Source organism: Panthera tigris, chromosome F3, assembly GCF_018350195.1.
Source record: "Panthera tigris isolate Pti1 chromosome F3, P.tigris_Pti1_mat1.1, whole genome shotgun sequence".
NCBI lineage: Eukaryota > Metazoa > Chordata > Mammalia > Carnivora > Felidae > Panthera > Panthera tigris.
The window spans coordinates 69015140-69034826 of NC_056678.1; the positions used below are offsets into that span (position 1 = coordinate 69015140).

A 19687-nucleotide genomic window follows, 5' to 3' on the forward strand; every position below is an offset into this window, starting at 1 on the left:
TCCTGCCTCTGTCACTGCCTGCCTGCGTGGCTTTGGGCCAGTTACCTTAACTTTCTGGGCCCCAGCTCCTTGTTTGTAAACTGGAGATAATGCCTACCTCCCTGGATTGCTGTGGGGATGAAATGAAGCACTTTGCAGAGAGGTGGTGCATAAGGTCCGATAAATGGTGAGCCATAGTGTTTTCCTGCCCCCTGAGAGTTTTTTTCCTTTCTCACCTCCTCTCTGTTGCCTGGCTGCTCCCCAGCCACCCCCGACTCCTGCAGCAGCCCCTTTACCCCTCCTCATTCTTTTTATTGGGACCCACACAACACCCCACCCCTTCTGCCTTGGTCCCTGACCTTGGCCTCTCTCCCCAGGGCTTGTCAGAGCCCGGCTGGCTCCGGTATTGGCAGGCTGCCCCCCCTCCCATCTCCTGTGACCCCCCTCCTCCCCCCGCCTGCTCTGTCTGCTCTGATCACATCAACTGTTCCCCCCGGTCATAGCCACCCAGCCAGCCCCTTTTCCTTCTGGGGCTGGCACCTTCTCCACCTCCAGCCCCAGAGGGTCCGGCCTGGTTCGAGATGGCCACACAGGAGGCACCGCCAGGAGAGTCAGATCCCTTTTATCGGGGCCACCCGAGGCCTGCCTAATCAAGCCCCGAGGTCAGTCTCCTTCTGAGAGAACTGCTCCTCTTCTACATCAGTGTCCCCAAACATGAGGTGCTTTTCGCTCCTGTCACTTCCCAGCCTCTGGTTCACCACGGCAGTTGAGGCTCCCAGAGAAGGGAGCTGAACATGGGGGTAAGGGTAAGGCTGGTGGTCACGACAGCAAGCATTACACACACACCCCGCCCCCCCGGTAAGAGCCATGGGGAGCAAGGACACGAAACGACAGCACAGGGTTAGCGTGGGGCTGTGCGCCCTCTTGTCAGCCTTCCCCTGGAGGGCCGGAGGCGCACAACGGGCATCGACTGGGGCTTTGGACAAGCTATTGATCTAGATCAAGGGCACTGTGGAGTGGGTATATGTGTGGGGCAGGGTGGGGGTGGGAATCCGGACTAATGGGAACACGGACACACGGAACAGGCCTGGGGCTGAAGCAGGGCACCCCCGCCCACCCCCGCACGGCCGCCCGCTGCAGCTATAACTCGGGCTCCGTTCTGCCACAGCGGAGACACACCCGCCTGCCGCATGACGGTCAACAGACCTGATCCTCCTCAGAAGAGACCCCCCCCCGGCGGGGAGCCAGGCTGGACCCCTGTGAGGGAAGACGCTGGGAGAAGAGCACCAAGGACAGTGGGCTTCTTCCTGGCAGAGGGGCTCCGCCCTTGATCTCCTAAAGTCTTCGTTTCAGTTCTGCCAGGCAGGGCAGGCCATATACCTTCTCCGGAGCCCGGGCTGGAGCCTGCCAGGGGCACAGGTCCCTCACCTCTTCCGGACACCCAAGGGTGACTTTGAGGGTGCCTGGAAGACATGGGGAGAAGGGGAGAAGGAACAAGATGATGGAAGAAGCGCGCTGGAAGTTTCTCATGGCCACTTCTCTGTAGTACTTCAGAGCAGGAGGACTCCAGGATGCTGTGGGCTGAAAGGCCCTCGGCAGTCTGGCGGGGTGATCTGGAAGGTTAGGAGTTCCGTTCGAAAGGTAAAGCAGGGTGTACAAGCACCCCCCCCCAAAAGGCCCTCCCCCGGAAAGCCTCAGGGCAGTGGGAAGGAGGCTGGGGAGGGCAGGCGGCTGGGCCGGCCTTCAGTGCCATGGGCGCGACATCAGGGCGAGAAGCTGTGTGTGGGAGCCCTTGGAGAGGATGGGTGTCCGGATGTGGAGCCCTGCCAGACAGGCTTCCTGGTCTGGGCCAACGTGATCCAGCAAAGGCCAGGCGCTGGTGGGAGAGGAGCTGATACAGGGACAGCACGAACGGCAGACGAGTGAGAGCCAGCTGTCTTGGGAGGCAAAGAGCAGGGGTCAGCATCCTTCCCCAAGGAGATGGCTCTCCATGCAGGCAAGCTTGGTGGCCGGAGGGGAGGAAGGCAGACGACCACCAAAACTCTCCTGCCTGCTTCTGTGTGATATGTTTGATATTGGGTTGTTTAATTAGGAACCAACTAAATATCAAACATATTCTTACAGCAGTGGGCAATTTGGCATCAACCTCGGGGGCCCCTTTACCGAACCGCTTATCTCCAGGGTCCCTTTGGAACACCGGCGGCTGCAACCTACGTGGGTCTCACTCTTAGGCTGGAGAGCTCGTGCGGGAGTACAAGAGCAGGAACTGGAGTTTCAGTTCGTCCCGTATCTTTCCCTTTTACTGGAAGGGATGTAGCTCTGATCTTCTGTCCTTGTATTTTTTTCCTCCTTATTCAATACTGCCCCCACCCTTATTAACTGCTGCTTCCTGGCCCTGGGACTCTCTTCTTCACTAGTTCTGCGGCGAGGGTCTTTGGTTTCTCTGCTTCCCTTCAAGAGTCAATTGATAGCCTATCTGCCCCTCTACCTCTAGTGACTGGAAGACCTCAAGAGTAGACTCCAGTGTTGCCCCGTGCCCTGGTGGGTGTCTCAGTTACCCCACTGCTGGGGCTTAGTATTAACGCTAGCCATCTTTCCTTGACATATGACTAATTAGACACATTCATAGTCTTCTCTGGTAGCTCTGGTCACCTTGAACAGTGCCCACCTCTCCCCTGGCATATTCTCAGATTGTGTGGCACTGGTGTACTGGGATCAATTGCCACCTGTCAGTAACAGGCTCCAAGTGGAGGAATGAACATGGCCTGGAGTCAAGCCAGGGAGAACAGAGCTGGCACCGATGAGGACTGTGATGGTGGATGGCGGTAGGTTGGGTAAGGAGAGAGCAGAGGACAAGAGTGGAGAGCAGCACAGTGCTTGGTCAGTGTGGGTATGAAAGTTCTACCTAAAGACCACTGTGGGCAAACAGAGGGCATGGTCCCTCCCAGATTACTCTGATCCTCCCCTGCTTCTCTCCCCCACCTCACTTGAAGCTCTGGGAGGACCTTCCAGGGACCGACGGTCACCGCTTACTGTGTCCCTGGGGCTCTTAATGGGGAGGAATGATGTCTCCCTGCCAATTAGAGACTCTTCAAATAGCACAGTAATTTGATCTGGGGATCCGGGGGAATTGTCAGGGATCATCACGAGTGACCTCTCCTTTTTCACTGTTGCTCAAGCTCCCTGAATGCTGGGAATCAAAAGGTAAAACTCAACCAGTGGACTTTGACCAGCATCCAACACAGAGGGGGGTGAGGGTGATGGGGAAACGGAAGGGCAACCAGGACCCTCTGGGTGAAAGCTACGCTCCTAGAATTGCCAAAGTACCCTCGTGTATTTCAGTGTTCTCCCCTCCCCTCGCTCTTTTAAAACACCCACAGAGCTGCCCAGAGGGTGGAACGTGCCAGGGTCAGGGAGAACCTCTCCCCTCCCCCACTTTCCATTGTCTAAAATCAGCCTCAGCTGTTCCCCCATTTTTCTTTGCTGGTGATGTCAGTCCATCAAAGTATCTCACCCTGCGCTCCCCCAGGGAGAACAATGGGATGGAAGGAGCTGGAAAGACCATATTAGGAACAAGAGGTGGAGCCTTGAGCAGAGATAAAAGGCTCGAGCCTGGGGGCCGCCTAGTCACTCAGCCAGCTGCCCTCCTCTCCTGCCCTGGCCTCCAGTTCTCCAGGTTTCTCAGGCGAGCTCACCAACAGCCACAGCTCATGATGGAGGCCATCAAGAAAAAGATGCAGATGTTGAAGCTGGACAAGGAGAATGCTCTGGACCGGGCAGAGCAAGCTGAAGCGGAGCAAAAGCAGGCAGAAGAGAGAAGCAAGCAGGTGGGTGCTGGCGCCGCTCTCTCTTGCCTGCTGGCGAGCAAGACTGTGAGACGGGAGAGGGCTCTCGTGGGAGAGGCAGTGACCACCAGCCCAGCTTGTTCTTTGGGTGGGAGGGACTCTCTTCTTCCCCAGGCGCACCGGATAGGCAGAGGACATCCAGCGTCTCGGCTCCAGAGCGCCTGTGTGACCTTGGGAAATCCAGCAGCCCCCTCTGAGCCCCGGTGTGCCTGCCAGATCTAAATGGGGTGGATCATGTTCTGGGAGAACCCAATTTCTAGACGAAAATGTGGGGGCTGGGCACACAGGATCTCTTTTCCCTTGATCTTTTTTTAAGATTTTACTTTTAAGTAATCTCTACACCCAACATGGGTCTCGAACTTATAACCCCGAGATTAAGAGTCACACGGCTCTACCGACGGAGCCAGTCTTGAGTCACAGGCATCTACACCCTTACCACCCCAGGGTCTTGGATGAAAACCCACCATGGCTTGGTCATCTTAAGGTCAGAGATCCCAGGGCCACAGGTCAAGGCATAACTCCCAGGGCAGTCGGCGGGAAGCGGCTAGGGAGAAGGTATGCCTCTTTGGGAGTGAGCACAGGGCTCTGTCAGGGCTTGGGAGCCCCCGGCCTGGGCCTGCTCCATTGTGTGTGACTCGTGGGGCTCCTGCAGCTGGAGGACGAGCTGGCGGCCATGCAGAAGAAGCTGAAAGGGACAGAGGATGAGCTGGACAAGTACTCTGAAGCTCTGAAGGACGCCCAGGAGAAGCTGGAGCTGGCAGAGAAGAAGGCTGCTGACGTACGTATGACAGAGTCGGAAGGTGGGTTAATCCGCATGTGCAGAGCGCCATGCTGACAGGACGAAACTCCACGCTTGGACACACACATACTTGTGGCTTCAGAGTGTAGAAATAGATGCTCGCGTGCATTTTTGCACACAATCACATGCTGACGTACCCTCCTAATGGCATGTTCATTTGTTCTTAAGTGTCTCATTTTTGTCTCATCCTCAACCCAGGAACTTCATTATGTTTCCCAGGACCCAGACAAAGGGAGGGGTCTCCAGGTCCAGACTGCTATCACTTTTCCCACCTCCTCCCCCATGCCACATTCCTCGCTTTTGTGTCCAAGCCCTGGCACGTAGATGTGGATATTAATAGGCAAACTCTCATCTCTCAACCGCCCAGCAGAGCCAGCTCAGATTTCACAATGGGACAAAAGAGGTCACAATGACCCTGGCCCTCTATGGGTTTATTTATCTGGGCCACTGTGGGCACCTGCCCTTATGCCACGGAGACACCACAGCAAGCATTGCTCATGACAGGCTGGGTAGCAACAAGGAGTCTTACAGGGGAAAAGGGGTCACCACCAGACCATACTCTGTGGCAATGACTCACTCACTCAGCTTCTCTGCAGTTGGGTTCAATTTTTCCATCTGCACATGAAATAAATTGTTTTTTTCCACTGCATGTTTATCCCGTCACCACCTACTTCCATTTACCCTCAAGCTTAAAGCTTTAGCACAACAGTAAATGAGAGGCGACAAAGGAAAGAAGTTTGGAAGAAAAGTGACATAACAGCAACAAAAGAAAGTGTGGGATTGATGGAAATACAGTCAATTCTTAGCACGGAGTTAATAGGAAAATAGGAGCATGCATATATATATATGCATATATATATATATATATATATATATATGGATGTATGTATATACCCACACATACACATATTTTTAGGAACACATATACTTTTTTTAATGTTTATTTATTTTTGAGAGAGACAGAGCGTGAGCGGGGGAGGAGCAGAGAGAAAGGGAGACACAGAATCTGAAGCAGGCTCCAGGCTCTAAGCTGTCAGCACAGAGCCCGATGTGGGGCTTGAACTCACAAACGTGAGATCACGACCTGAGTCGAAGTCAGACATCTAACTGACTGAGCCACCCAGGTGCCCCAGGAGCGCCTGGTTTTGGAAAATAGAGAGACAGAGTGGGTCATTCGCAGATGTTTCCAGACCCTCAAGTTTGGCCTCTTTGCTCTCAGGCCCATCATCTCCCCTTTGGCACTCTGCCACCCGCAGTGGCCAGGGAACGTAACGAGGGCTGTTGAACGTATCCTGCCAGAGGTCAGAGATACAAAGAGGATCATATACGTTATACATATTTGTCGTTTCCAAGAGTTTAGTCCCCTGCAAACTATTAATTCTTCCTTCTTGGAAAACTGCAGAAAACACAGGTTACCTCCAGAGGTTTGGGCAAATGCTTGATGGCCTGTTGGAACTACCTGAGCAAGGTTCCGGGTCTAGATGGATAGATGATCTCTCTGGCTCATAGGGACAGAAGTTTTCGCAAACTGGCAGTGTCGGGTTAAGGGGAGTTTTATGAGATGTTGGGTGACGACTCTCCTGGAGAGTCTAAGGCTAAAGCGGCAGGTATGTGGGTTGGAGGAGGTGTGTCCAGGAGCAAGGAAAGAACAAACAAGTCTAACCTTCGATCTTGGGAGAGAGAAACACAGAGGCTCTAGATGATACCCCTATTTCACTGGGAAGATAAAGGAATGTCCTGGGGATGAATTCTGTCTGTCCTACGCTGTTGCACACATACAGACACACACTGTCATCCCCCACCCAGACAGGGTGGGTTCAGTATATTCACTCGAAAGGAGTTACTCATGTTTATATAGGAACCCACCAAAACCCATTTCAATATGTAGTATGTGGGTAGAAAAAGTTGTTTAACGTCTCTCCCCGTTAGCTTTCCCTACAAGTCAGCGAGTACCCTCAGAGGCGTGCCCGAGGCCAAGAAGTGGGGGAGGAAGGCTGTGAGCAGCAGGCAGAAATACGTTAGGCTAGGAAGGAAGCAGGAAGAAAAGTTTTTTTTTTTTCTCAGAGCTGGGGTTAGCAACCTTCCACCTGTGAGCTAAATCCTGTCACAGCCTCGTTTTGTACAGTTTTACTGGAACGACACCATGCCCATTCGTTTGCATATCATCTACAGGCTTTGTCCCATGGAGGTCAACACACCCTGTGGCCTGCAAAGCCAGAAAAACTGTACTGTCTGGCCTTTCCCAGAAAAAGTTGGGGGATTTCTGCCTCAAAGAATCAGAGAAGGAAAGTGAAGTGTTTATAGGAATTGGAAAAAGCGCTGAATAAGGAGGAAGCAAAAGGTTTAAAGCAGAGAGCAAGGGTCAGAGTCACCAGCAACATGATGTCTGCATCTTCGGGGGGAGGGTGCGCGTCCAGTACAAGTGTCCCGGGAAGTTCACAGCTCAGCTCCTACCCTCGAGGCTAACAGAGCGGATTACTCTGATGTGGATATAAGGGCAGGAGAGGGAGTGGAGGGAGTCAACGACTCATGTTCACACAGGGAGTTCTGGTTATCTGAGCAGCTTTTCTGGAAAGCACAGGATTTGCTGGATTGCTTGAAGAAAGAAAAGGGCAAGGGTATGGCAAGGTCAGTACAAGCTTCACCTTTTCATCCCTGAATTGTCTGAAATCGTTTTCAAAAAATTGTAACAAAGCATACATCACGTTTGCCATTTTAACCACTTTTAAGGGTACGGTTCAATGGCAGTAAGAACATTCACGTGTGCAAGGGCTTCTCAACCCGAGGTGAAGTCAGAAGCTCATTAGGGTAAAGCAAGGGGAAAGAGGAGTGCAAGGTTAGGACAAAGAGTAATACCAGACGTGAGAGGGGTGGGGGATGGACACGTACACCTGCTGATACATTGTTGTATTGTTGGTCACCAGGAAAACATTAGCACTGGGCCCTTTGCTGCCCGTCCATCATGCCTTTAAAGGGTATCAGGAGTCAATCCACCTGTTTCCCTGGATCAAGAGAAGATTATCTGTTCACATCTACCAGACTCAGGAATACAGCGGTGCTCGGAGCAGCCTTGGGTTGGTCTGCGTTGAGGGCGCCGGCCGCTTCGCTAGGGCAAAGGGAGGTAAACAGCGCCCCCTGCTGATCATCACCCAGATGCCAAAGTCTCACTTCTGTCTCCATCTTCTCTCTGACCAGACTTCTCCAAGAAGAGCTGGAAAAATTCTTAGGCCATCAGGGTAGAGTTTACTCCCTGTTCTTCCTTCCCAGTTCCAGGAGGGAAAAAACAGTACACAGCGTACTCGACCAAGCAAATTATTTGCTGTTTGAATTGTTTCCTCGAAACAGCTCACTGCTCAGTATTTCTAAAAGGAAATAGGAAGAGGAAGCCTCTGGAGGGAGTGTCTTCAGAACCAGGCATTGAGGGCAGCGCCTGTCTTAACCTACCAGTCATTTCAGGGATCAGGAGTCTTAATCCTGAGTCCTGCTCCGCACCATAATTTTGAGGGGAAAAGAGAGTCGCAGCAGAGGAGACATTTGTCATGATGGCTTACAGGGAAGGCAGGCGTACAGTACAAACAAGGAGGAGAGAACAGGAGGTAAAATTTTCAAGTCTCTTTACTATTGTGCTTCCAGAAGTCCCACGTGGCAGGGACTGGGAGGCAGTTTCTAACTCAGGGCCCCTGAAGGTAGACGTGGCAGTGAAACTGTTTAGTTATCACCGAACAGAGGCTCGGTTCCACAGGACGTTTGCTAGGCACTCACGTGGCTGTTGCCCAAAGGGTCTGGTAACAGTGATCTGTAAGAGAGGACTCCTTCCTGATAAAATCTTTCTCACCCGCACAGAGAAATGTGACGACTGATTACCATACCTAAATTACTCAAGGTTCGGAAGGCCTGGCAGGTTGGTGAATCGCTGGTGCACAGCGACCCTCCAAGGTGACGGGGGAAGGACGAGATCCGTACCGATGCCAAGGGAACGAGAAGTCCGCCATCCTGGCCTTTTCTCTCACCCCCGGAATTCCCTGCCTGGACTTTCAGGCAGTGGGTTAGGGTGGGAGAGAAGCCTACCTGGGCCCACCCGGAGCGGAGCGGAGGCTGCAGAGCCGGGCTCTTCTGAGGCTGGGGCCCAGCAAGCCCTGGCCTGTCCCGGCACCCGAGTTGGGAGCCTGTGTGCGGTGGGTGGAAGCCGGGGCGGCGTCGGGTGCGCGGTGAAGGCGGACGCCGCGCGGCCCGGGCCGGCGGACCTGCTGCGGGGCAGAGGGCGGCCTGTCGCGCGCCTTCCGGTTGCCATGGTAGCCCGCGCCCGGCGCTGCCCCGCCCCCCTTTGGTGGGCTGGGAAAGGCCCCGCCCCGCGCTCGCGCCGAGCGCCGCCCGCCCGGGGTCTGTCGCGGCAGGGCGCGGCGGTGACGCCACATCCGGGCGGGTGGGCGAGTTCCGGTATTTCAGGGAGGAGCAGGCGGAAGTGGGGGTGAGAAGCGGCTGCAGCGCCGAGCGGAGGAGGCAGGAAGCCGAGAGCGAGCAGGGGCTGGGTGGGCACCATGGCCGGGATCACCACCATCGAGGCGGTGAAGCGCAAGATCCAGGTTCTGCAGCAGCAAGCCGATGACGCAGAGGAGAGGGCCGAGCGCCTGCAGCGGGAAGTGGAGGGGGAAAGGCGGGCACGGGAGCAGGTACGGAGAGGGCGAGGCGCGCGAGGGGGAGCGGGCGCTGCAGCGGCCGGGACCCCCGAAGCGGGGCCCTTGGTTTCGCGGCGGAGCGCGGGCCGCGGGCGCCGGCTGACTCGGAGATGAGGTTGGAGCCCGGCGGATGGGTGGGGCTCACCCGCGGCTGGACCTGAGGCGGACGAAGGGGGAACTGGGCGCTCGGGTGAGCCGGCTTGACCTTTGAAGGAACTGAGCCTCGCGGGGCCTGGAAAGTGGTTCTCCTCCTCCTCCCGTCTCCCCGCTCATTCATTCAGTCCTTCGGAGGCTGGCGCGGCCAGGGGAGGGGCTCAGCGGCCTCTCCCTCCCCCACTCCTCGGTGAAGGGCGGGGTGGGGGGGGGGAATTCGCTCTCGTTAGAGGTTTCCGGCCCAAGGGGGGAGAGTAGGTGGGTGCCGCTCTGGCCTGGGAGGGGCAGGGCCGGCTTACTGTGCGGGGGTGGGGGTGGGGGTGGGAACCGCCGGAAAGCCCCCGGCCTGGCCTGCTGGCAGCCTTTCCGCTCCCTCCTCCAGCTCAGGAAATGAGGCTGCAGTCGGCCGAGAGGAAGCGCGGTGCCCTCCCTGGAGGAGGTTAAGGCCACAGCACCGCCTCCCATCCTCCGGCCTGGGGCTCTTTCCTTTTGTGGGGGCAACTGCTAAACCCACTGTGTCAACCGCCCGAAGCAGCCCAGGAGGAGTTGGTACCTCACTCACTATGTTAGTGCGAATGTGCGAGCCCACAAAACTCGCCCGGCCCTAGCCCTGACGGCCTGGAAGGCGGGGACTTCTGCAGGATTCTGGCCTTGATTGCTGAAGTGTAATCAGTGCAGGCCCAGCCGGCTGCGAACACTTCTTCCAAGCGCAGCCGATAAGCCAGTTTGTGTGGCCGAGACTCGGATTGAGTGCCAATTCTGTCAAGGTTTCTGGTTGACCTCGGCGGTGTGGTTCGTGCAGACAAAATAACGAGTTCCAAGGAGCCTCTAGTGACACTCTGTTGTTTCCCAGTTACCCGCCACGGTGTCTCTTTTTATTAAAGATAATATTGGCTCAACTGGAAGTTGGAACATAAAATGTTGATGAAATGAATGGTGATTCTCGAAACTGCTTTCTGCTTAGAGGAGGGCCAGTAATTTTAGTAAGCCACAAGACTTTCCAGGGTCTAGGGTACAGGCTAGGGGGTGGAACTGATCTCCTGACTTGGTTTTGGAGAATCTTGAGGCTGGAGAGAAAAGTAAGTGTTGCTAAAATTTGAAGACCTTATGAGGAACTTCTGTGGTTTATTGGTATTCCTTGTTGTTCTCTTGCCTGGTCAGTTTTGTTTTTGTTTTTGTTTTTTGTTTTTTGGTTTTTTTTCCCTGGCTGCTCCACTGGGGAGTGGCTGAGAATTACTGTTTTGGGGGGAGAGTGGGAGATTGCTAGAATGCTCTTGTTTTTCTACCTGGGCGTAGAAATGCTGGGGTCTTGTCTTCTCTGTCATCTTTTTCTCAGGGGATTTCCCCCATGTTCATTATATATATTTTTACGTTTATTTTACCTATTTTGAGAGAGAGAGAGAGCGAGTGTGCCCACAAGGGAGGAGCACAGAGAGGGAGAGAGGGAGAATCCCAAGCAGGATTCACACTGTCAGCGTGGAGCTCGATGTAGGGCTCGAACTCCCCAACCGTGAGATCATGACCTGAGCCGAAATCAAGAGACCGACTGAGCCACCCAGGTGTCCCAGTGTGAGTAGCTTCTAATTATCAATTCAAGTGAGATGGACTGGCTGGGTGACTCTGTGGCTAGTGACACTTCTCGTCTCCTTTGTTCTGCAGACTAGATCCCCTTAAAGAAGGCAGGGTTGGCTTTTAAAGAATCGGCCGGCCGTGTGTTGAGCTGCAGAGTGTTAGGCTCAGCATTGAAGTGTGGGCACCCTGGGGATAGTTCTAGGGTGGGTGACGCCCCTTCGCCCCCCGCCCCCCTCCCGGCCGGCTTCCTCGCAGGAAAACTTGGCCTCAGTTTTCCCCGGTCTTCCAGGTGATAGGCAGAGGAGTGAGCAGCTCGAGATGTTCTTTACGGTTCCTTCCTCAGCGCCTGCCGGATTTGCTTACTGAGTTGAGGTCTAGTGAGGAAGTCTTCAGATGGGGAAGTAGGGTGATAGTTAAAGGTTGATGAAACCAGTTTCTTCTTTCTGTTCCCCAGCTTGAGGGAGCTTAACCGTTTGGCTTTCTGCTCTGGTGAGCTTTGAACTCCTCCTGAGGAGGGAGGGGTGCTTGGGCTTGGCCTGTTACCCTCTCAGGCATTCTGGAGTGTGGGTTCGGCAGCCTCCTCCTTCCTCTGGAGCTGGAAGCTGGGCACTCCCTGATGGTATCTCAGGCTGTTAGTGGGATCATCACTTAATTATTTTTCTGGCTGCTTTGTGTGACCCTTCGCTCTTTGTTGGGAAGCTGGGTGAGTCCAGAGCTGAGACTGCAGTTCTGAGAGCGGCCTTTCTTTTCTGCTTTTAGTCTGGAGACTGACCTTTCACAGTGTAGCATCATGGCAGGTATACTTTCGGTTTTGAACCTCCTTTGCAATTCTTGCTAAGCTTAAACAGGGGGCGTAAACATAATGTTCAAATGCATCATTTTTCCTTACCTGTTTGTTTTGTTTTTTGTTTTTTTTTTTTTTTTTTTAATTTTTTTTCAACGTTTTTTATTTATTTTTGGGACAGAGAGAGACAGAGCATGAACGGGGGAGGGGCAGAGAGAGAGGGAGACACAGAATCGGAAACAGGCTCCAGGCTCCGAGCCATCAGCCCAGAGCCTGACGCGGGGCTCGAACTCACGGACCGCGAGAACGTGACCTGGCTGAAGTCGGACGCTTAACCGACTGCGCCACCCAGGCGCCCCTGTTTGTTTTGTTTTTGATGGTGATAACAATACACATAACATAAAATTTACTATTTTAACCATTTTTTAAATGTTTATTTTTGAGAGAGAGAGAGACAGAGCGTGAGCAGGGGAGGGTCAGAGAGAGAGGGAGACATAGAATCCAAAACAGCTCTGAGCTGTCAGCACAGAGCCTGACGCCGGGCTCGAAGTTAAAAACTGTGAGATCGTGACCTGAGCCGAAGTCGGATGGTTAACTGACTGAGCCACCCAGGCACCCCTATTTTAGCCATTTTTAAGTTTACATACAGTTCACCTTATTTGTTTTTAATACCTCTCTCTCCTAACTTATTCTGGTATTTCCCTCCTTTTTTCTGGTCTGAAAAATTGAGAAACGCTATTGAAGAAGCGAGTGAGCTTTAAAACAGCAGGTTTTGGGGCGTCTGGGTTTGGGTGGCTCAGTTGGTTAAGCGTCTGACTTCGGCCCACATCGGGCTGTATGCTGACAGCCAGAGCCTTCTTGGGATTCATTTTCATTCTCTGTCTCCCTCCCTCTCCCTCCCCCCCCCACCCTCCACCCCCCATTCATGTGCACGCACGTGCGCGCTCTCTCTCTCTCACTCTCTCTCAAAATAAATAAAAGCAAAACTTAAAAACAAAAAACAGGCTTTTGGCCCTATTCCCCATTTCCAATCTCTGGGGGGATTGGAACGCCTGTTGTGTGGCTCTCCTTTTGCTGGGTCGGGTGGACCCGGCAACAGGCTTTATCACCTTTCTTTGGTTTAGGTTTACTTTCCTGCTGATTACCTTTCTCTTTCCCTCCCGTTGGCGCACACACTCCTGGGGCGAGGCAAACAGCCCTTTGCTCTGGAGTCTCCACCTTTGTTTACTCTGTGGCAGATAGCTCTGCTCCCTTCCTCACACCTGCCCCCCCCCCCCCCCGTGACTTTAAAGTCCCTAAGGACACAGTGTCACCCCGGGTAGATACACTTGTGTGGACACCGTGAACCCCGGAGTACTCCTTTCTTCACAGGCCCAAGCCTCACTTTTCCATTACTGGTTTCCTTTGATCAAAATTTCATCTGTGGCTTTTGTCTAAAAAGAGAAACCCCAGAGTGGCAGAATGCCAGATTTAGGCTAATCCCCTTCTGTCCTTGGCCCTGATTTGCCTCCGAGCACCAGCGCCCCAGCACTTCCTTGCCTTGAGGTGTGTGGCGCGCCTGGGGAATCTCTTCTGTTTGGAGGATGGTAGCACTTAAGCCACACTCTTCACAGCTGAAGCTGTGGCCAGCCTCCTCCTCCTCCCCCTTCTTCTTTTTGTTCTTCTAACATTTATTCACCTTTCAGAGACAGAAAGACAGAATGCAAGTGGGGGAGGAGCAGAGAGAGAGGGAGACACAGAGTCCGAAGCAGGCTCCAGGCTCCGAGCCGTCTGCCCAGAGCCTGACGTGGGGCTCGAACCCACGAACGGCCAGATCATGACCTAAGCCGGAGTCGGATGCTTAACCGACTGAGCCACCCAGGCGCCCCGTGTGGTCAGCCATCTTCTAATGTGGAGGACCCTGTTATTACCTGAAGGAAAGACCTCAGAGTCTATCCCCCAGGCTGGGCAGAGGTGGATGGGCTGAAAGTTCAAAACCACATCTGGACGTGCTAACCCTTGGGTAATTAGAATAGCACAGGTTTAATGTTTCCTGTTCTGGTTTGCAGAAGTCCGTCCCTCCCAGTGTCTTGCGGGACTTGATTGACCCGGAAGGGATGAAGGGATGGGTGTTGTGCGTAGGTTCCGGCTTGAAGAAAGAGTCTTCCCTTATTCCCTTAGACATAGTCCTAGATCTTGATCCTGCAAACTTCTGTTTCTTTGTAAAGAGAACTGATCTTCTGTAGGAGGAGCAGAAAGAGAACAGTGACTGGCTCCCCCCCCCCCCCCCCCCCCGCCCAGGGTCTCTGAAGCTTTGGTGGGGACACCCCGTGGCATGTTCTGCATTTGATATAGGCTCCGTCAGTGTGTGTCAGTGTGTGTGTGCGTGCTCTTGCTCTCAGGAGGGCACCAAGAGGTGCCTTCTCCTCCCTCTTCAGCCTTGCGAAGAATTCTATTGTAATTGCTGATTTGTGGGAGAAACTGCCTGCCAGATTGTTGTCATGGAAACTGTACACCCTGCCCCCGTAGTCTGTTATCTTCTCCATTTGGGAACTACTGGTGAGCTGGATGGAGACTTAGATTTTATGAGCTTCCTCCAAATCTGGTTCAATTCTTTTTTATAGTCCTAGGCATTTGAGGGAGGGAGATGGGGTAAATCATCGCACCGGCCATGATTTATTGGCCTTGCCTGATAGCTTGACTTGTCCTTGTTATCTTGAGTCGTTAACCTTTTTGGACTTGTGAAATGTGTCCGAAGAGACATCTGTTTTCCTGGAGGAAACAGGATCAGGGAACACTTGTCTTTGTGGTATTTTGAATAGTGTAGTTAGAGACACAAACGGGTTCTTAGTAACTTCAGCTTGTGTGGACTCGTGACTTTTCTTCTGTGGGTTGGTGGTTATATAGCTCCAGACCCTACAGGACTTTGAATCTCCCATGTTTGTATTTGGAAATTTTTGTTAAGAAGCTGATTCTTAACAGGAGTCTTTTGGGCTGCATCCCTCCCCATAGGGGCTGGTGACCCAGATTATTTCTGTAGCTGCTCCCACCCCTGACTGCCAGGAGGAAATCAGGGTAATGGAATTCAGGCACAATCTGGACTGTAGAAGAGAGATCGTGTTAACCAAGCACTTGGATAAGCATCTGAACTGGGTAGCATGCAGAGCAGGTGGAGTCCTTGCATGGCTGAGGCAGTCAGTGTGCTTGCCACCAGGAAAGGTGTAGGGACGAGAAAGGCAGTCATGACAGGGGGGCTTTTCTGCCAGCGGAGTTCATCTACACGCAGGCTGCCTCCTTTCCCCGTTTCTCACTCCACTGCCAAGGAGGAGGCATGGGGCGGCTTGTGTTCTGGCCGGGCCTTTGTGTGGGCTGGAGTCAGGGAGAGGACTGACAGCAGCCGGGAGGAGGCTGAGGCTGAGGGATGACCGTGGCAGTGGAAGGGAGTCACCGTTCAGAAATCTGCAGGAGTCGGGGTGGACACGGAGGAAGCATTCTCCTCTGCGCCGCCCCCCCACCCCCTTTTTGTATGTCAGGCAGGTAGTTTTAGTTAGAAGAGCTCCTCGGTGTCACCTTTGAAAAGGTGGGGGGTGGGGAGCAGGTTGCAGAGATTGGGGGTGGGGTGGGGAGCCCAGCGTTGCATCCTTTTGCGTTCTGGTCTGGACCGTTATTCTGAAAAACGTTCTCTTGGCTAGTGAGTCCCCTGGTGTATTAGAATAAGGTCGTTGGAGGGTTAACAATTTGACTTCAGCAAATTAATAGATAATCCGAATTCCTTCTGATTTTTCCACTTTACAAGACACTCGAAAGCAGACTGCAGAGAGGGCAGGACGCCCGAGCTCAGGCGGGAGGAGCCCTTCGCCAGACACCTTTCCTGATACCAGTGTGCTCAGGAACTTGACCCAAGTCCAGAAAGGAGGCGGTGCTGTGTGGCACTGGGCTGGGCAGGGAACTGTGTTTTAAACCACTCTTCCTGTGGAGTGCCCCGAAGTCGGCTGGTGGGAAAGGGGGAGATGGGCGTGTGTGCATGGTGTCCGCGTCTGCGCCGGGACAGGTGTTGCCGCGTCGGACCCTGCCTTCTGCTTGGCCCTCAGCCCCAATCTCAGTCCGACTTCTGTCCATTTCTCATTGAAACACAGGCTGAGGCTGAGGTGGCCTCCTTGAACCGTAGGATCCAGCTGGTAGAAGAGGAGCTGGACCGGGCCCAGGAGCGCCTGGCCACTGCCCTGCAGAAACTGGAGGAAGCCGAGAAAGCCGCTGACGAGAGCGAGAGGTGAGTAGGGGAGCCTGTGGGGTGGGGCATGGGGTGCAGAGGGACCTGCAACACTCGGGTCAATGCATTTCACTTCAAGACAGAGTGAGGGTTCCCTGGACTCCGTGACCTTTTGCAATTGGTGTTACCCTATAAATTGATCTAATGGTTGTTAAAGAGGGCCACCAGGATGGCCTCCACTTAGTGGATCGTGGCCTTATTTGTGAGACGAGTTCCCCTAAAGCAGTGGTTCTCCAAGTGAGGTCCCCGCCCAACAGCACCTGGCGCTGGGTGAAAATTCAGGCAGACTCTCAGTCCCTCCCCTGATCTAAGAGTCCGAAATTCTGAAGATAGAGCCCAGCGATCGGTGCTGAATAAGCCTTCTTAACCTTGGCCGCACCGTCAGAATCATGGGGGTGAGGGGTGGGGACCGTTGGGGAGTTAAAAATACTGCAGTGCCTGGAGTTATGCCCCAGTTCAGTTGGAGCCCATCGTGAGAGGGGTGTGGGTGGTGGTGATGGTGTTTAGATTTTTTGTTTTTTGTTTTTTTTTTTAAGTTTATTTATTTATATTGAGAGAGAGTGACAGAGAGAGAGCACAAGCAGTGGGGGGTGGGGGTGGGGGACAGAGGATCTGAAGCAGGCTCTGCACAGACAGCAAAGAGCCCAATGCGGGTCTTGAACGCACGAACAGTGAGATGATGACCTGAGCTGAAGGCAGACGCTTTAACCTACTGAGCCCCCCAAGCGCCCCCTGGGTGTTGATGTTTTTAAAGTTGGTCTGATGATTTTTATGTGTGCCCAGGGTTGGGAACCAAATCACAGCTCACCTTTGTTGAAAGTAGTCAATTGCCTTCTTGCCGCTGTGGGGTAAACCAGAACAAAGGTGTGTGCTGACACGCGTGGGGTCAGACGAAGGCTTTCAGAATCAAAAATGCCCTGTCGGACGGACACAGGTTGACATCGTGCTGCTGGGAGAATGTGTCGCGTGGCTGTGTGTGCTCTATTACAGAGCAGGGTGCAAGTTCTAGAAAGGGAGGAAGGCCTGGTACACAACAGGGTAGTGTGTCATTCTGTTGGGGTTTTCTCTTCGTGAAACATTTCTGGAAACTTTATGAATAGAGTTTTCCTCTGGTGAGCAGGACTGGAAGGGCTTACATTGTGCCCTTAAACCATACCCTTGAGTATTAAGTGTATATTCTTATTATTATCATTTTAATTTTCACTTATTTATCTATTTACTTACTTATTTTAGAGAATGAGCGCGCGAGTGAGTGAGGGGCAGAGAGAGGGAGAGAAAGTGCAGAGCCCGATGCGGGCTCCAGCTGACCAACTGTGAGATCATGACCTGAGCTGAAGTCGGACGCTTAACCGACCGAGCCACCTGGGCGCCCCTTAAGCGTGTGTTATTTTTTTTATAAGAGAAAGCTAATTTTTTTGAAAAGGTTTTAAAGAAAACAAACTAAGATGGGGAGCTGTGGGAGTTCTTGGGTGGCAGGTAGAGAGGGGCCGGCTTCTAAAGGTGCCATTCAGGGCCCCTGAGGGTGGAGCTGGTGGCAGACCCATCAGGGCCGTGTCTGTCCTTACCGTTTGGCAGAGGCATGAAGGTGATTGAGAACCGAGCCCTAAAAGATGAAGAAAAGATGGAGCTCCAGGAAATCCAGCTCAAGGAAGCTAAGCACATTGCGGAAGAGGCGGACCGCAAGTATGAAGAGGTGGGCTGCCTCGTGTTTCCCCCTTCTCCCCAGCGTCCTTGGATTTCTGAAAAGAGCCACGGGGGAGGGAGATGGCTTCCTCTTTGCTTCACTGGGCCGTCCGGGGTCTTCTGTAGGTGGCTCGGAAGTTGGTGATTATCGAGGGGGACTTGGAACGCACAGAGGAACGAGCTGAGCTGGCAGAGTCGTGAGTATCTTGCTCCCCCAGTCTTGCCCTCCCGTTCGGTCCCTTCCCCTTTGGCTTGCGCATTAATGTGAATAAACTAGTGTTCCTTCCACCTTGTTAAACAGGGCCTAGAGAGTGGGCTTTTTTTAGGCCCTGAGAATGGCTACGGGCCCTTCTTACCCTGGACTAGTGACAGGTGCCCGATGAGTTTCCGTTATTTCTCGTAGGGGCAGTTTGCAAATTGAGGGAAAATAAGGACTAACGAGCAGATGGTGAGTGGTCACCTGGCAGGCCCTACAGGGTCCTCCCACCCGAAGTCTGCTTCTCCTTGACACACTGCCGTGGCCATGCCGGCTTGAGATTTGTCTCTTCTGTACCGTGTGGCCAGTCTGGGGGGGGCCTCAGGGCGAGGGCAGACATGAAGAGCTCCCCCGTTGGCACCTTCTGGGCCTTGTGTAACAAGTCAGTGCTGATGCATATATATCTGTGCCTCCTCTCCATCCCCTCCCAGACATGACACACCATGTCCGTGGCGGTGTTGTCTTCCCATTTTTTGAAAAACAATTTTTTTTTTCGTTTTGCTGCTTGTTTTCTTGCTGTGTCCTCTTTGACCTTTCTCCCTCCCCACAACCTGGCTTGTGCGATCCCCGTGACCGTCACTAACAGCCGTTGCCGGGAGATGGACGAGCAGATCAGACTGATGGACCAGAGCCTGAAGTGTCTGAGTGCTGCTGAAGAAAAGGTACTAACATTAGCCCCCACCCCCGGCGAGGTTACGTGCACGGCGTGGTTTCGTTGGGCTTGGTTTTTGTTCTTTGTTTTGCAGCTGCCTCCCCTCCACTGGTTGGTTTGTTGAGTGCCTTCTCACCTCTCCGTGGAATGCTCCATTCTGTTCCTCTTACTTGCCATCTTTCATGTCTTCTTTCCTAGTTGCTTTACGCCTCTGCGCAGGGTCTCTCCTTCCCTGGGGTGATCCGGGGGACTATTTGGGTCGGGCACACGTTCCCACCTCCACCCGAGGTAGACTCGTTCCTGTAGTGATTTTTCTCAAGTGTTTCATTAGTGTCCGACATCCTGGGTCCTAGCCCAGGAGGGCCCAGCGTCTGTCAGGCTCTGCGGTCCGGGGGAGGGAGGGCTGACACTTGCTCAGGTGACCTGGGAACTTCTCTTTTCCCCGTATGCCTTCCAGCTCTCTCTACATATAGGTTCAATTCACGTCTGTGTGTCTCTCTCTCCCTTTTTTTTTATTCTCGCCTTCTTCCCCTTTCCTCTCCTGCGGTATGTAAAACATTCACAGTAAGTGTTCTGAGCTGGAGGAGGAGCTGAAGAATGTCACCAACAACCTCAAGTCTCTTGAGGCTCAGGCGGAGAAGGTAGGGGCTGGTTGTGACAGTGACAGGCTCTGGGGCCTGGGCCCACCCAGCCCTGCCCTTGATGAGAGACTGGAGAAACCCAGTCCTTACATAATCTAGTGAGGCATCCTCGTCATCCATATCCCGGGATTAATGCTAATTCCCGTGTGCTCTCGTTGCTTTAGTTCAGATCACTTCGTGGTCTCAGGTGCTTGGGGGTCATGTTCTGCTCAGGCTGATACTGATGTGCTAAATAGCAGTAGTCGTGGGTCCCCAGACGTTTTCTAGCAGACCAGTGGGGGCCGCAAATAGCAGATCCGAGACCCAATAAGCGAGCAAGACAGAGGACTCGTCTTTAGTGTCACGTGGGACTGTTTCGGCCGCGTGGCTGGCCTTGGGGTGTTGTTGTACCTCCTCGT

The 19687-nt window shown here is 53.4% G+C and overlaps 2 protein-coding genes across 20 annotated transcripts in view; one reads left to right on the top strand and one right to left on the bottom strand.

Moving 5' to 3' along the window:
• Positions 1 to 447: 447 nt before the first annotated feature.
• Positions 448 to 9038, bottom strand: LOC122235705 (translation initiation factor IF-2-like). 6 transcript variants are annotated; one of them, XM_042975415.1, is made up of 3 exons: positions 8692 to 9038; positions 1360 to 1442; positions 448 to 767 (listed from the first exon to the last, which is right to left on the bottom strand). In XM_042975415.1, the coding sequence occupies exons 1-3, from the start codon at positions 9036 to 9038 to the stop codon at positions 715 to 717; spliced, it is 483 nt and encodes a 160-aa protein (XP_042831349.1). In that variant the 3' UTR covers positions 448 to 714. The 6 variants fall into 6 exon arrangements, 5 of the variants coding, with proteins under 5 accessions (XP_042831349.1, XP_042831347.1, XP_042831350.1 ...); XR_006213707.1 differs by lacking the exon at positions 8692 to 9038 and adding an exon at positions 4289 to 5095 and having other exon boundaries at positions 448 to 1442; XM_042975413.1 differs by having other exon boundaries at positions 448 to 1442.
• TPM3 (tropomyosin 3) overlaps positions 3638 to 19687 on the top strand; it is a 28400-nt gene continuing 12350 nt past the window's right edge. For 3 of the 14 annotated variants that reach the window (XM_042975403.1, XM_042975409.1, XM_042975404.1), the window contains exons 1-5: positions 9069 to 9293; positions 15924 to 16057; positions 17633 to 17750; positions 17867 to 17937; positions 18583 to 18658. In XM_042975403.1, coding sequence (XP_042831337.1) covers positions 9162 to 9293; positions 15924 to 16057; positions 17633 to 17750; positions 17867 to 17937; positions 18583 to 18658 — 531 coding nt within the window. In that variant the 5' untranslated portion in view covers positions 9069 to 9161. Of the gene's footprint in view, positions 3807 to 4476; positions 4603 to 9068; positions 9294 to 9467; positions 9490 to 15923; positions 16058 to 17632; positions 17751 to 17866; positions 17938 to 18582; positions 18659 to 19213; positions 19290 to 19687 lie in introns of those variants that run through there. The other 11 variants (XM_042975408.1, XM_042975411.1, XM_042975407.1 and 8 more) reach the window with 7 other exon arrangements.

Bases quoted from the DNA above. Each gene is read 5' to 3' on its own strand.
- LOC122235705 (XM_042975413.1), bottom strand. From the start codon at position 9,038: ATGTGGCGTCACCGCCGCGCCCTGCCGCGACAGACCCCGGGCGGGCGG. The intron at 1,443-8,691 runs GTAGGCTTCTCT...CATGTCTTCCAG, and splicing joins TCCGCTCCGGGTGGGCCCAG to GCACCCTCAAAGTCACCCTT.